This window comes from Theobroma cacao, chromosome 3 (assembly GCF_000208745.1).
Source record: "Theobroma cacao cultivar B97-61/B2 chromosome 3, Criollo_cocoa_genome_V2, whole genome shotgun sequence".
Lineage (NCBI taxonomy): Eukaryota > Viridiplantae > Streptophyta > Magnoliopsida > Malvales > Malvaceae > Theobroma > Theobroma cacao.
This window is the reverse complement of record NC_030852.1, coordinates 26,799,698-26,814,289: the sequence shown is the minus strand read 5'-3', so window position 1 is coordinate 26,814,289 and position 14,592 is coordinate 26,799,698. Positions and strand designations below refer to the sequence as shown.

Here is a 14,592-nt window from a genome sequence, read left to right as displayed (position 1 = left end):
GCACAAGGCTTGAAAACGTTTTTCAAAAAATATTTTACTTCAAAATAAATGGATCTTTAAATGTAAAACATTTTACAAGTCGACAAGAAAATACCTATTAACTACGTAAAATGTCTTACGCCCTTGATAGGCATAAGACATTTTTTGAAGAATAGAAAAACTGCTCTTATACTAAGCTTAGCATAATAAGTTTGATGAATATTAATATTTAAATTATTCAAAACTATGAAAATTAAAAAATATTTTTAATGAAATCATTCAATGCAATTATTATTTTTATTTATAAATTGAATGAATCTTATTAATAATTATAACAAAATAATTTTCAACAATCCTCATTTAATGAATACACATTTATAAATATAAATTTTAAATATTTTATACAATTGATAAATATTAATATTTTTATAATATTATGATAAAAAAAATTGACAAGATGAATTTTTTTTGAAAAATTAAAACTTACTTTCATTATGATAAATGATGAAATGCGTTGAAAAATATAACTATTAATTTTCTCTATTTTCATTTTCATTCTTAATTTTTCATTCGTGGAAAATAAATAACACTATTATTTTGTAATCAATTCTTATTTATTATCTTAACACCCAAATAACTCTATCAATTAATTATTGATTTTTTTCATTTTCATTTTCATTCTTAATTTTGAAGTGAAAATCAAACGAATCATTGTTTTGTACCCCTATGTATCATTTTAACACTCAAATAACTCCACCAATGATGGTCAAAAATATTTTTCACAAGATGATCCAACAAACAACATTAGTTGTTGTAAAATATTTTAAACAAAAAAATTTGTCCCCAACAAATTATTTTCTGATTACCAAACGAACCATAACTAACAAAGACCGCTCAAGACTTGCAACAACCTTAGTTGTTTCCCCTTTGAATCAAATATGAGCCCTGTTATAAGATTATGCAAAGACCACTCAAGACTTGCAACAACCTCAGTTGTTTCCACGTTGAATCAAATATAAGCGCTGTTATAAGATTATAAGATTATTTGCTTGATCTACTGAATACGGTAAGAGAGAAGCTGTTTTCTTGTGAGAGGTGTTATAAGCCGACACTGCATCAGGGAAATTCCATTTCTTTTCTTTTTGATCTTTTAAAACATTTGGGGGTGTTTCTGGGGTTTCAGGTCTGGTTAGCTACTGCACACTAAACAGATATTGATGAAGCCACTTCAATTACAATAACTAATCAGCAAGGTCAAGCAGGGGAGTAGCACACTGTATGATTTAAAGATTTTATGCTTCTATCAATGATTTAGTCTGATTTCTGGAGAAACAAATGAAACTAATTTGCTAAAACAACGGCTTCTAGCCATAAACTGCTTTTTCTATGATCCTTATGTTTGCCTCTAAATTACACATATTGCATTCAGTAAATACAGTACCATTCAGAAAGAAGGAGAAATGCCCAAGTGACATGAGATATTTTGATGCAAAATTAATAGGCCCTCGGTGCAAAAGTTCATACAAACTGCTTGATCCATACAGAGAGCTCAGTACATAGATCAAGAAGATGGAACACTATAAGCTGCTAAAACATAATTTAGATATTAATCAGCACAGCAGGGCTTTGACATTATGGCCGCAATGCTATTATAAAGCAATATTGAAGAACATAGAATTCCTGGCTACTCAATTTCAATTCAAAAGATGTTACCTCATGAAATACACATCCCCACTACTTTCAATGTAGATGGTTGGTCAAGTTAAACTTCTTTCCTGTGATGATCAAAGTAATATTCATCAGAATCGTGGTCTTTACGGTCTTTCAGGAAAGGATGTATATATATATAATGAAGTTATTGAATGCTTAACTAATAAGTTGAAATTTTGTGGGGTAGAAAACTTACGTACTTCCTTTTTCTTCGATCAATTCCACTATTCCTCATATCATTTTTTGCAAGAACAGATCCAGGGGGAAGACCATATGGCATTGGAGAAAGTGCTGAAGAAGGAGCTGGAGAAGCAGTTGTCATAGCAATAGTGGTAGCAGGCACAGGTGGCATGGCCGCCTGTGGTGGAACAGCAGTAGGGGGCGGGGGTGCAGGTGCAGCAACTGGTTCAGGAGGAGGCTTAGGCAAAATGAACTTCAACCGATTGTTTCGATAGTTCTTCCAGAAGAAGAATTGCTGTCTATGTGCCAATTCCTATAAGTTTCAGGTAACAGAAAATGAAAAAGAGATACCAAAAGTAAACATAAAATAGTGTCTTATATTGATATCAATAAACAAATTACTTATTGCTTTTAGTGACCATAAAGATATTTTATTTGTCAATACGCAGAAAATCAAGTGCCATTATTGTGTTATGCTTTCTAATATCCTCTAAACATATGCTACATGGTTTGATGCTACAGGCAAACTGGAAATTGGCAAAGCATCTAAAAACAACTAACTATAGAACCTTAAGAGAAAAACCAAATGGCTTTCTGATTATCACTGTCACTATCAGGCAAATACAAAATTTGTAGCATGAGCTCATGGTCACAACTGGGGGATCCCAAGACCTTTGTTACAAAGGAGATTTAAAGAACGAAGAGTTTCATATGAGTGATAACATTAATCAGGACATCAGGGTCAGTAAGACACGTTAGAGCCAAACCTTGTTGACAGGATGTGCCATTCCATTGCGGAAACTCGCATTTTGAAGAAGTTCAAGGAAATATAGGCAATGAGGATACCTGCAATCATCCTTCTCCTTCAGTTCATATGTCACATATAACAAACCCCAAAGAAGGGAGCTATACATTCTCTACGGAAGCTATTAATCATCATTTCCCCTTGTAGTCAAAAAGATGTTAGTTTTACGATATTCTAGCCTGAAGTATTAGGGCATGCTTTCAAGTTGCTTACATGATAAATTTTATGTACTCTGGCCGTTGCCAGTACTGAAGATATTTCAAGTACCCAATAAATGCTTCATCTTCAAAATATCGATTTTGAGCCAAATCTGCATCAGGAATTAGGGAGCGAGTATCAATGATGCGCACAGGGAGAATAACTCCGTTATGCAAATTCAACAAATTTTTGCAAAGTCAAAAAGAATGAAGCAGAAAGGGAAAGACAACAAATGAATTAGGTAAGAAAATTATGACACAATAAGAGCTAAATGTATCCAATGTGAGTGTTCGTGCATTAATCAGGTTGAGTTGAATTCTTCTCCTTTCAGGAATTTAACAGCATAAACAGCCAAAGCAATTCTTTATAAAAAAGTAGTAGTAAAACCCCAAGTCCTGAGGAATACAGTGAATGTAAGTAGGATTGGCCAGGCACTGCACGAATTCCAATTCGAGTAAGAATCGCTGCCGCCCATCATCCGGATCCTTATACACGTTTTTTGGCCTGAAAAAATATGTTTAAAAAAGAGCTGGAATTATAATAAATTCAGAGAGCATTTTTGCTAAAAAAGAAGAGGACATGAATGCAAAAGACATAGAGAAGCTTACGAGGAAGGAGTATTGGAAGCATTGTCACTTTCTTTAGTAGAAGCCATTGAACCCTTCACTTCAATATCAAAATGATCAAAAGGGGTTGCAATTGATCATTTGATCACCACCTCGGTTAAATCCTCGGGAATCTTTAGATGACTCCTAAAAAACCCTAACCCTAGAAATAGCAAAACACAAACATCCTCCAAATTTCAGAGAGTCAAATAGAACTGGCTCCCAAAATGGGTTAAAAAGGCAAGGGGCAATTCATGCTTCGGATGAGATGGGGATTCAGAAGAGAAGGAAATGTATGGGAGAAAAATTGGGTTCTTTAAAGAATTTGTAAGTGGAGCAATTCCTCGCTAGAAATCAGAAACGCATGTGAGGCGTAATTCGGAATTTGGGTCGCGAGGCGGGTGTTTGTCGTAGGTGAAGCAATTCACTTGTGTTGTTTATTCATTAAGTTGGGTTGCACAGCAGGTCACGGCTGCAACGGGACATGCCGAGATGGGCAAGCCTAGGCTACGACCGTCCAGTTTAAGCCCATTAGCCCAATACAAATTGACGAATCATCCATTAATTAACTTGAAAAATTCTAGCTTTATAGAGAATCAGCATAAATTTGAGCTTGAGTTCGACACCTTCATCATATTAGCAAACGATAGTTCCTAAGGCAGTTAAAGAAGTATTTATGAAGTTTCAAAATGATAATTGTTTGAACATAGACTATCATGGGAAGTGGCATTAACTTTCTATAAAATTTTTCTCTGCCTAAGTCAGTGGGAACCAAAGAAATATACACTGCCATTGCCTATCTCAAGCAGCTGGCTAAACAGTTTGGTCATCACTTAAATCCCAAAGCTTATCCATAAAAAACTTGAGAACTCTCATCTTGCAGTTATTAAGTTGAAAACTAAAGCAACTAAAAACAACTGCAAAGCTGGCCTTCTATGCATTATGATCTATGAAAGTAGTCATTTTACCAAACATGAATACCCAACAATTTAAACTCATCCACACTAAGAAAATTAAATGATCAAATCTAAGACCAGGAATTTTCTAAATAATTTTTCACAACATTTCCATCTCTGCCTCATTTGTCCCCCATTGAAGCAAAGTAACGGCAAAGGTCAAATGAATGGATCCATTACACTCCTGCAAGCTCACAATTCGAGAAAAATCCGGCCGGCCCTTTGGCAAGCAAATTCCACTTCAAATTTCTGCGTCCATATTATAGAACAACAATATGACCACCATAAACTATAAGTTATGGTCTTCTCAAAATTGCAGCTTCTGACAAAGTGAGATCCATCTTAATATGGCCTGTATCTCATGGGCCGCCTGAACCTTGGAACCCTCCTGAAAAAGAGGTCAACTGAGTTACTAGGTTACTAAGCAGAAAATATCACATTCAATTTTTTTCTTTTAAGAATGGGGGGAATATAAGCAAACATCAACTGATTACTAAATTCAAACGAAAGTTTCTAAAGTAATAGACATCATTCAATCAAACAATTTGTCAGAACTGCAATGTTGGTTTGGAACCATTATTGCATAAAAGCATAAATGGTATAGGCATAGAAAGTAACCCATTTTAAATGAAACCCTTTTGATTATCAAAAAATGATATAGGCAAAGCAAATGCTAGACTGTGGAGACCATAATTAATAGGTATAATGTCAGACTATGAGCATCATGAGATCTTTTCCACTTCCGTGCATCTTATTCAAAAGCAACAGATACATTATAGCAAAACCAACATTGGCTAAACTAACATGAAGAGAAAACAAAAGATATCAATTATTGCCTCCTCCCCCCCCCCCCTTTTTTTTCCTATCCAATAACCAAACAATGCAAATATATTTCCATGCTTACCCATAGCCATATGGAGGATAAAAAGCAGGACCAGGCATGAAAGGCCTTCGGGAGCGGAAATATGGGTTGGGTCGCCTTCCTCGATACTGTTTCATTCCAGGAATATTTGTTCGTTTTGCAGAGACCTTGAATAAACCAAATACACTTTTATTATCATGCAGTTTATATTCATGAAGTAGTAATCCATATATAAATCAAGTTATAAAACCTTCAACTGTCGACCATGCAATTCTGATTCATTTAATAGTAGAGCGTTTTGAACAGCATCAACTTCAACAAATTCAACATAGGCAAATCCTTTAGGCTGACCAAACTTGTCAGTCAAAATTGTCACTCTGTTTACTGTTCCACAGGATTGGAAATGCTGCTGAACTTCTTCTGGTGTACATGCGTAGTCTACCTGTTGTTACAAAGATATACAAAGAAAAAGAGAGTAAGCCCACAACTAGATCATTTGCTCATAAGCACTGTGCAAATCATTTAGTTATACTAAACCTAGATTGTTATTCAAATATTTTACACCTAAACAGTTTAGAAGTTACCTAAAAAGGCCAAACAAAATGAATCCGCATAGTACAAACTACATTAATTACTCTGAATAACTCCTTATGGATCATATTTGTCTGAATCACATTGAACTTGACATGTATACAAACTAAGACTTGATTGTCCATGCTCGTAATGACATGCACATACATGGAATTTTCAAGCCACATGATATATGCACAAACATAAAACACAAAATGGGTTGAAGTGATCAAATGCTAAAACTCTTCCCACATCCTTATTAGCTAACTTAAAAGCAGAATATACTCTTAGCTTTACTTATTAGAGAAATTTATCCATGAAAGTGTTAATTAGACAGCGGATAAAGTAAATGTTACGATTTACCCAAATAAACAAATGAACAAGGTTTAGGGAAAAAAAGGCATAGGAAAGGGTTGAAAACCTCACATTACCAACATAAATCGAGCGAGAATCCACTTCCTCCTTTTCAGCTTGGGTGGCAGAAGCACTTGATGAATCTTCATATGCATCCAGAAAAAAAAAAGGTAAAAACAAATAAGTTTACTAGAAATAAATTCACACGCAATAATCCATAATTAAAAAAAATACTCAAATAAATATAAATTAGTTTAATTTCTTTTTAAAAAATTAACAAGATATTTTCGTTCTCAATTTAAGACAAGCAAATCCCAATCTAATTCAAGCTTGTTAAAGAATACAGCCAAAAACTCAGATCAAATACAAACACAGAAAACTAAAAACAGAAAAAAAAAAAAAACCTTGGACAGCGCCCATCTCCTTCTCGACTTTAGCCTGCATTTCACGTAAAGCCCCGGCCTCTTCCTCGATCTCCTTAAGTCTCTTTTTCATGTCCTCCAAGTCCTGAAATTGTCTCAAAAAGGTTGCTTTTCATCAGGTAAAAAGCTCAGTTAAAGCTAAGGAAAAAAAAAAGAAAAAGGCTAAAAAAAAGAGCAACCTTGGAGTTGGAATTGGGATCCTGTTCGAGGTCTTGCTCGTTGCCTTCGTAATCTTCAGCTCCACCAGACATGTCCACGTCAGCGTCCATCTCTCCTTCCTCGTCGGGGATCTCCCCTCCGTACACCTCGTGCTCTTGCTCCTCATGTTGCTCCATTCTTTCTTTTTTATTGTTGTGCTTTTTCAGGTGTTGAGAGTGGTATTTGTCAATTTGGGGAGATTCTGGATTTAGGTTTTTTAGTGTTTTAATTTGGGGAAGAGAAGGAGTGAACAGAAAATAATGGTGAGCATGAGATTGGGACTTGATGGGAGGTCGGCGTGTGCCTTTGATACGGAGATCGATGGATGGGATTGGCGGAAGAAGTAAATTTGCAGCTATCACTCATCCGTGGGGGTAGTTTTGGGTTTTTCTTTTTATCAACGGGAGTGTTGGCCCAATTTAAGATCCCGACTATGGTTTAGGTCAAGGCCCATAGTTTATTTAGGGTTCATGGTCGACGGCCTCGGGAACAAAATTTTATTTTTTATTATATTAATATAATTATATTTAAAATATATTTTAAAAGTTTTTTTTTGAAGGTAAATATATTTTAAAAGTTAAATTTATTATGTTCTTAGAATATCCCAATCCAAATTTAAAATTTCATATATAAGCCCTGACTTGAATCCAAGTCAGGCAAGCAATTTTTATTGTTAACCTGTATTATTTAAATTGGATATATATTGTGTATTAAAATTTTATTTTTGAGTATTGAATATTGTATTGCAAAATATTATGAAAAATTTAAAAATTAAATATATTTATAAAGTAAAAAATAAAAAATTTTATTTTTATTAATAAAATTAAGAATTATATGGCATAAATTGCAAATATAATATTTTTTTAATTTAAATTTTGAGAATGCATTTTAGTAATATATATTTTAAAATAGAATATATATTTTTTGTGTTACTTTATTAATTAAAAGTTCAAAAACATTTTTCGTATTTACAGGAAGACACGAGAACTCAAGACAGAATACAAAACATTTGAAACATGGCCTGCCATTGGAAAAGGCCCCAAGGAATTTGTACCACAGAGATATCAGGATCATTTCTTTAACTCAAGCTTAACTGACTAGCTGTCACATAACTTGCCACGTTGCAAAATAACAATAAGAGGTCTCCCGTGGGTGATAATGTTTGGAACAAGCTGTTGGTACCTTTGGAAATGGAGAAATGCTTGGATATTTGAAGGTAAGTGTGCAACAGTAGAGGGGAAATTAAATGCAATCCTAAGTTTTGCTTCAGTTATCGTCAAAAACTGTGGTAAGATTGGGAATGGTATCGAAATACTAGAAAGCAGGAAGGAGGAGATCTTGGTTGACTGGATAGCACCTCCACATGGTTGGCTTACCTTAAACTCAAGATGGTGCTTTTAAGAGATCACTAGAAAAGGCAACAGCAGGGGGAGTACTTCGAGATTCTTGTGGCAACTGGTTTAGTGGATTTTCTGCAAGACTTGGAAGATACACAGCTTACTGAGCTGAGTTGTGGGGTACTTATAAAGGGCTCAATTAAGCTTGGCAGTTGGGTTACTAGAAAATAGATCTCCAAGTTGATAGTAAACTAGTGGTGTAAGCTATCACTTCCCCCACAAGTCATCCATGTTCAAATTCAGATTTGATTGAAGTTTTTTAAGGTCTACTTCATCGTTAATGGGAAGTCATACTACGGCATATATTTAGAGAAAAGAACATTGTAACAGACTACTTGGAAAACAAAGGCTTTGATTTAGACAAGGAGTATAGATTCTCTGATGTCTCCTTGTAGAGACCATATTTCTTTTCATAAACAACATGTTGGATATTAGATTCTCTCGATAAATTAGATTTTAATAAAATTTATTTTTCAAAAAAAAAATATTTAACATGTTTGAGGTGCAAATCTGAAATTTTTTTTTAAAATATCGTTTATATAAATCTAAATCTTGAATATTGAAACCATAAATATAATTTTTCATATTCCAATCTTAAAAATAATAAAAAATAATTTTTTTCAAAAAAAAATAAAAAAATAAATTTTAATAATTGATGTCACAAGATATGTATTGCATATTATATAATAACACTTTTGATATTTAACTAAATATGATACATATATTGTTTTTTGATATCGTAATGTATCACGTATCATATCATATTAATAACGTAAATTTACTTGAAACTAAATGCTATTGTTTTTTATTTTTCTCATCCTATTTGTAGGAGAGAGTTGGAGCTAAAATTATTAGTTTACAAAGTGCAGCTGCTAATTAAAATGTAATTAATTGAACCTATCCTTTATTCATAATGGGTTCCCTTAACATTATTAATCACTTTCACAAAAAAGCGAAAAGTCCCTTCAAAAAACAATTGTTAATGATTTGGCCGGCTGTCGTTGTATCCTTAAACAAAAAGGTGGCTTCTTATTATATTCTTTAACAAAAATACCCTTTAAAAAATGTATTTTTGATACTGTTTTATTAAGTTGATAGTATTCTAATAATAATATAAAAAATTTTCATTTATTAATAATTAATTTTAAATTAAATGTAGATCTTAAAATTTTAATAAAAATTAAACACGTTTAACATTTGTCATCATAATAAATTAACAATCATTTTATTTTCTTATAGTTTTTCAACATAACATATACAGATAGTAGGAGTGTAACAAATTTGATCACATCGATCCTGCTTAAATACATTTCAAACAGATTTAAATAAATAATTTCATCCTAGTAAGATAGCCTTCTATTCCTTTCTCAAGGAGTAGTGATACCTGCAACAAATTAATAAAATAAATAAATAAAACCAATCAATAAATAAATACAAGTACTTATAAGATATCAAGTGAAAACATAAATGAATCGGGAAGCAGAGAAGATTAGAAGAATATTAAACATGATCCGTCACATTATTTCTTAGAATCTGAAAAGTGCACCAGAAAGAGATTAAGAGATAGCGAGAGAGAGAGAGAGAGAGAGTGCTATTACTTCCACACTTGAAGTTATGAGGAACAGTCCTTCCGCAGCCTTCGATCTGCTTAATGGTGCGTTCCACTCCGATGAGGGCTGCCAGCTGAGGGGTAATAACAGGGCAAACACACTCCACATGGGTGACCCTAACGCGTTCGCAGCAACTGGGTGAGGGGCTGCGTCCGAAAATCACCGCCCTGCAAGCATTAACAAGAAGCCTTTGCTCCTCCTTGCACTGGCTAGGACTCATGTCTCCTCTACCCATGGGAACCTCCGAAACACACGCTACCACCACCACCACCAATATAACAGTACCAGCCCAGGAGCCTGCCATCAATCCTTTCCAACTCTTTCTTGCGGAGAAGCAGAGTCGCACCACTGCTTTTAATAGTGGAGAATGGAAACGTAAGCATTTTCATTTATGATTTTGCCCTTTCGCTATTGTTTGGTTGAGCTCAGTTTAACTACCATTGACTTCGAAGTTCCAAGTCGCAATATGGCATGAATAGATTAGGGCATTTTGCAATTAAAAGTTATCGAAGGAAAAATTAAATACTTGTAAGCTTTTCTTTTTAGTATATTTTGAAATGTCACAGTCATACAGTATTTGAAAAAAAAAAGAATTAAATAACTAATATTAAGGCAAGCCAAGCCAAGCCAAGTTGCATAAGGTTAGCCAGTGGCCACATAGGCACATATCTAAATCGAGTTATTCCAGTTAGGAGGGAAAAAGAGTGATACAAACAGATGAAACTGGCTAGGAATCAGCTCTGTCTGGAGAATAAAACCAGGAGCTGATGGTTGAGAAAAATCTTCAGCAAACATTTTTGGCTTCCCTTAGGTAGAAATTGAGTAAATTTGGAGACATTAGCTTGGAAAATGGTCATGTTCACACACAAACTGCAACTAGTATCTACCTAGTGGCCACTGCTTTCAAGTGGGCAGAATTATTTGGCTGACCACGTGGGACCAACTCAGCTACAGAGTCGCAGTTGAAACTAGAAAGTGTTATGTGCTCTTAATTGAAGACTCTTTAAAAGAATTTATTTTGAAAATATGGATACAAAGTCCTCTAGGAACGGGGATTATATGAAAAGGAAATGCTTGGAGTTGAATCAGTTGATGGATTAACTTCAATTCATGAGTAAAATACTTTGATCTTTTTAAATTTTAATCATAATTTCACATGTATTCATTAATATTAGAAATAAATAATCAATTTCAAAAAATATTTTTTATTTGACACATAAATACAAACATTAATCAACTTTTAATGTTTCTATCAGTTTGACGACATAGTAATATCTTTAGAATAGATTATTTAAAAAAATTATTATACAAATTATAATTTTTTATTTTTAAATTTTTTCTCTTTTATTCAAAATTTTTTTTTCTATTGGGCTGCCATCTCGTGGTTGGATCTAGCTAGAGAGCATTAACTCCGGCCAGATGATCGATGCTCCCTTGGGGTACCAATCTAGTGCTCCTCAAGGAAGCACTGTCGAATTTGGTGTTTCACAACCAGATCGAGTCGCGAGGTAATCGATTTGTGTAAGGAAGCAAGCTTGCTACCTTGATAAAAAAAATTAAAAAATGATATTTTATATATTTCACATTTAAATATTAATACTGTTTATATGTTTGAAATAAAATATTTATTTTAGAAATTAATAAATTTATATGAAATTATTATCAAAACTTAAAAAGATGAAGATATTTGGACTTAAATTCATTATTACTTGGAAGGACTGATCTTGCATTGCTCTGACTACTTTTTTTTTTTTGCCCTAAATCTGGCCCAATGGATTAATCTTATAGCTAAACGTTGTAACAGGAATGGATAGCAAACAGGACAAGCCTGTCAAAATTGAGGATGGGCCTGCTCCATTTGTTGTTTTGTTTGCGCATTGAAGGCCTGTTATTAGGCTTTTATTAATCTTTCATCCAGAGCTTACGAGTATTGCTTAGTGGAGAAGACAAAAAGAAACAAGGCCAAAGAATGAAAATTCACATGCATTTCTATTGGGTATATATGTAAAAAGAAAGAAAAACACAATTAGTTCTCAATTTTATTATCATTCAAAGAAGTAAGAAAATCATCATATAAACATCTCTCTCTTTCACATACATACATCTGCACAAGTACAGATTAAAGAGATAAAATGTTTTATTAAATACAACTATTAAACTATATTATATATATATATAATAATATATATTATTTTTAAATTTATCAAAAAATATAATATACATTTAATATTTTCACTTTNTATATATATATATATATATATATATATATATATATATATAGTCATCCTAAGATGATCCTTGTTTCCTTTCTCATGGAGTAGTGATACCTACAAAAAGAAAATATCAAGTTAAGATTGTTAGAACATATACAAACCAATTATAAATAGAAGAAACAATGAAAAATATGACCGTTGAACATGACATTAGAAATGCGCTTATCAGTCTCCAAATCAGATTGATATACGGATGTAAAAATGCAAAGCACTTACTTCCACACTTGAAGTTGTGAGGAACAGTCCTTCCGCAGCCTTCGATTTGCTTAATGGTGCGTTCCACTCCGATGAGTGCAGCCAACTTAGGGGTAACAACAGGGCACACACACTCGACGTGGGTGACCCTGACACGTTGGCAGCAGGCGGCTGAGGGGCTGCGGCCGAATATGACCGGCCGGCATGCATTCACAAGGAGCCTCTGCTCCTCCTTGCACTGGCTAGGGCTCATGTCTCCCCTTGCCATAGGAACCTCAAAAACACCCCCAACTAGCACAACCACCAAAGTTAACACACCAGCCCATGAGCTTGCCATCATAATTAAGCGTTTTTCTTTCTCTCTTTATTTTTCTGGTCTTTTTTTTTCCCCCTTTTCTTCATTGCTTTTGCTTCTCTAACCTCACTCCCCTTTTATAGAGGGACGAAATGTAGAATTTAATGATATAGACATATACGTATTCCAATTATATTATTGGGGTTTCGTGTGTATATCAATGTCATAGACTTCCAGGTCAAGATGGATGTAGACTTGAACATCTTATTAATTTAAAACCATTCAACAAGACGGAAATCTTACTTAATTACCTTGTCATGAGTTCACATGTAAAATTTTGACAAAATATTTTGACTTTATATAGTTATACTTTTGCCAAGAAAAGTTTATCAAACTTCACATAAAATGTGATTTTGCCAAGAAAGTTCACGAACCTTTACATAGAGATTTTTACTTTAGTATATCTTTTTTGGGAATTATTAATTTACATAAAATATAGAGCTAGTATTAATTATTACATTAGAACTTCGTATTTCATCAAATTTCTTAAAAGCTATTACGTACATATTCCAATACTAGATCCACGAGGAAAGGAAGATTAGTAATTAATTTATATACAATTTTTATAATAACCAATGAAATCTATGTATCGGCTGGTACTTCTAGATCTGTGGGAAAACCTTTTTATGTAGAATTTACTTGTAAGAATTTAATTAATTAATCAGGCCAGAATCATTAGCAACTACAACCAAAAAAAGGCCAGGAAAGGGAAATGCGATGCTAATAAAAAAATATAGACAAACCTTCATAGAAAATGTGCTTGGAAAATTAGGCTTTTTCACACACAAGTTCAGTTAAGGCAGGTGCAAAGCATTTTCCTAGTGCTTTCCTGTTCTGGAACTCTTTGCCAGATCACATTGGATTCTTACAATACACCATGGGGGGCCACTCTCACATGTTCAAGTCAATAACAATTTGAAGACTTTCAGGAAAGCGTATAGACCCAAAGATGTTAATCTTCGCACTCTCAAGCCTTAAGAATGAAAAAAGACTTAGTAAAAGGGGATATTAAAAAACCTTTCAGACGTGAGTGAGGCTTTGGCGAATATGTAATGATACAATTGTCAAGGTAGAAACGTATATACACATGATAAAGTACAACTATGTAAATACAGTATAATACTCGACACAATGAATTCTATTATTTTTGTTTTACTTGTGTCAATACTCTTGGCAAAGCCAAGTAACGTGGAAAGCTATGTAGGCTTAGAGATTGTTTTGTTAACGTGTTAGGCTTGGTTTTAGGTCTTTTCGGTGAACAAGAGTTTAACTGTGTTGAAATTTTAGCTATATGAAATGTTTTACAGATTTATATTTGACTCTTGAGGGGAAGGTGTGAAATCTTTGACTATTGAGTTAGCTTCTAGTGCCGTATTTTCATGGATTTTTAATTCGGATATCTTAAATTAATTTTAGGTCTTGTCGATAAAACGAGAACTGATTCACATTTTTCAGAGATAGGTTCGAGAGTACAGTTACGCACGAAGAAGGGTTAGCATATCCGTGACGCTCGTTTCGCGAACGATACCATTTAATCTTAAGTTATCCTGTTGTAACCCACCTTAATTATATTCATATGTTTCCTTAATCCTTCTTATTAATTAATTCTATATTATGTTATTTGATTGAATCTTTTATTTGGTTTTACGGATGCACATGATGCAATCGTAAAATGAAGTTATCATTTATTCAATTTTAAATGATGGAGTCAACAATCTTTTATTGAAAAATCATTCAAAAACCATCCCAACGTTTTGATGAAATCTCGAAATTTTTCTCACCTAGAGATATACCCGAAAAAAACTCGTCTCTACAAGTTCTTTGAAAAAATCCGATCATCGGAATCTCTGCCCCATTAATAAGATAAACATGACATGTTATGACAAGATAAGATGATGATATCTACATGAACGTATTTATTAA

General features: G+C 33.5%; 4 protein-coding genes across 5 annotated transcripts; all 4 read right to left on the bottom strand.

The window, feature by feature from the left end:
• Nucleotides 1,404-3,901, bottom strand: LOC18605251 (mediator of RNA polymerase II transcription subunit 31). Of its 2 annotated transcripts, none has more exons than XM_018118026.1 (6): nucleotides 3,481-3,901; nucleotides 3,279-3,376; nucleotides 2,888-2,984; nucleotides 2,637-2,715; nucleotides 1,890-2,182; nucleotides 1,404-1,754 (listed from the first exon to the last, which is right to left on the bottom strand). In XM_018118026.1, the coding sequence occupies exons 1-6, from the start codon at nucleotides 3,525-3,527 to the stop codon at nucleotides 1,742-1,744; spliced, it is 627 nt and encodes a 208-aa protein (XP_017973515.1). In that variant the 5' UTR covers nucleotides 3,528-3,901; the 3' UTR covers nucleotides 1,404-1,741. The 2 variants fall into 2 exon arrangements, with proteins under 2 accessions (XP_017973515.1, XP_007038222.2); XM_007038160.2 differs by having other exon boundaries at nucleotides 1,431-1,754; nucleotides 1,886-2,182; nucleotides 3,481-3,900.
• LOC18605250 (polyadenylate-binding protein 1) lies at nucleotides 4,311-7,181 on the bottom strand. The gene is made up of 6 exons (XM_007038158.2): nucleotides 6,821-7,181; nucleotides 6,624-6,726; nucleotides 6,292-6,362; nucleotides 5,546-5,737; nucleotides 5,338-5,462; nucleotides 4,311-4,821 (listed from the first exon to the last, which is right to left on the bottom strand). The coding sequence occupies exons 1-6, from the start codon at nucleotides 6,974-6,976 to the stop codon at nucleotides 4,776-4,778; spliced, it is 693 nt and encodes a 230-aa protein (XP_007038220.2). The 5' UTR covers nucleotides 6,977-7,181; the 3' UTR covers nucleotides 4,311-4,775.
• LOC18605249 lies at nucleotides 9,440-10,211 on the bottom strand. Its single transcript, XM_007038157.2, has 2 exons — nucleotides 9,835-10,211; nucleotides 9,440-9,620 (listed from the first exon to the last, which is right to left on the bottom strand). Exons 1-2 carry the CDS (start codon nucleotides 10,148-10,150, stop codon nucleotides 9,604-9,606), a joined length of 333 nt encoding a protein of 110 aa, XP_007038219.2. The 5' UTR covers nucleotides 10,151-10,211; the 3' UTR covers nucleotides 9,440-9,603.
• LOC18605248 lies at nucleotides 12,157-12,651 on the bottom strand. Its single transcript, XM_007038156.2, has 2 exons — nucleotides 12,336-12,651; nucleotides 12,157-12,173 (listed from the first exon to the last, which is right to left on the bottom strand). Exons 1-2 carry the CDS (start codon nucleotides 12,649-12,651, stop codon nucleotides 12,157-12,159), a joined length of 333 nt encoding a protein of 110 aa, XP_007038218.2.

Coding starts and splice junctions, on each gene's coding strand:
- LOC18605251 (XM_007038160.2), bottom strand. CDS start 3,527: ATGGCTTCTACTAAAGAAAGTGACAATGCTTCCAATACTCCTTCCTC. Junction 3,377..3,480: donor GCTTCCAATACTCCTTCCTC/GTAAGCTTCTCT, acceptor ATATTTTTTCAG/GCCAAAAAACGTGTATAAGG. Junction 2,985..3,278: donor CAATCCTACTTACATTCACT/GTATTCCTCAGG, acceptor TTCCTGATGCAG/ATTTGGCTCAAAATCGATAT.
- LOC18605250 (XM_007038158.2), bottom strand. CDS start 6,976: ATGGAGCAACATGAGGAGCAAGAGCACGAGGTGTACGGAGGGGAGATC. Junction 5,463..5,545: donor TGCATGGTCGACAGTTGAAG/GTTTTATAACTT, acceptor GGTTTATTCAAG/GTCTCTGCAAAACGAACAAA. Junction 4,822..5,337: donor TATCCTCCATATGGCTATGG/GTAAGCATGGAA, acceptor CCTCTTTTTCAG/GAGGGTTCCAAGGTTCAGGC.
- LOC18605249 (XM_007038157.2), bottom strand. CDS start 10,150: ATGGCAGGCTCCTGGGCTGGTACTGTTATATTGGTGGTGGTGGTGGTA.
- LOC18605248 (XM_007038156.2), bottom strand. CDS start 12,651: ATGGCAAGCTCATGGGCTGGTGTGTTAACTTTGGTGGTTGTGCTAGTT.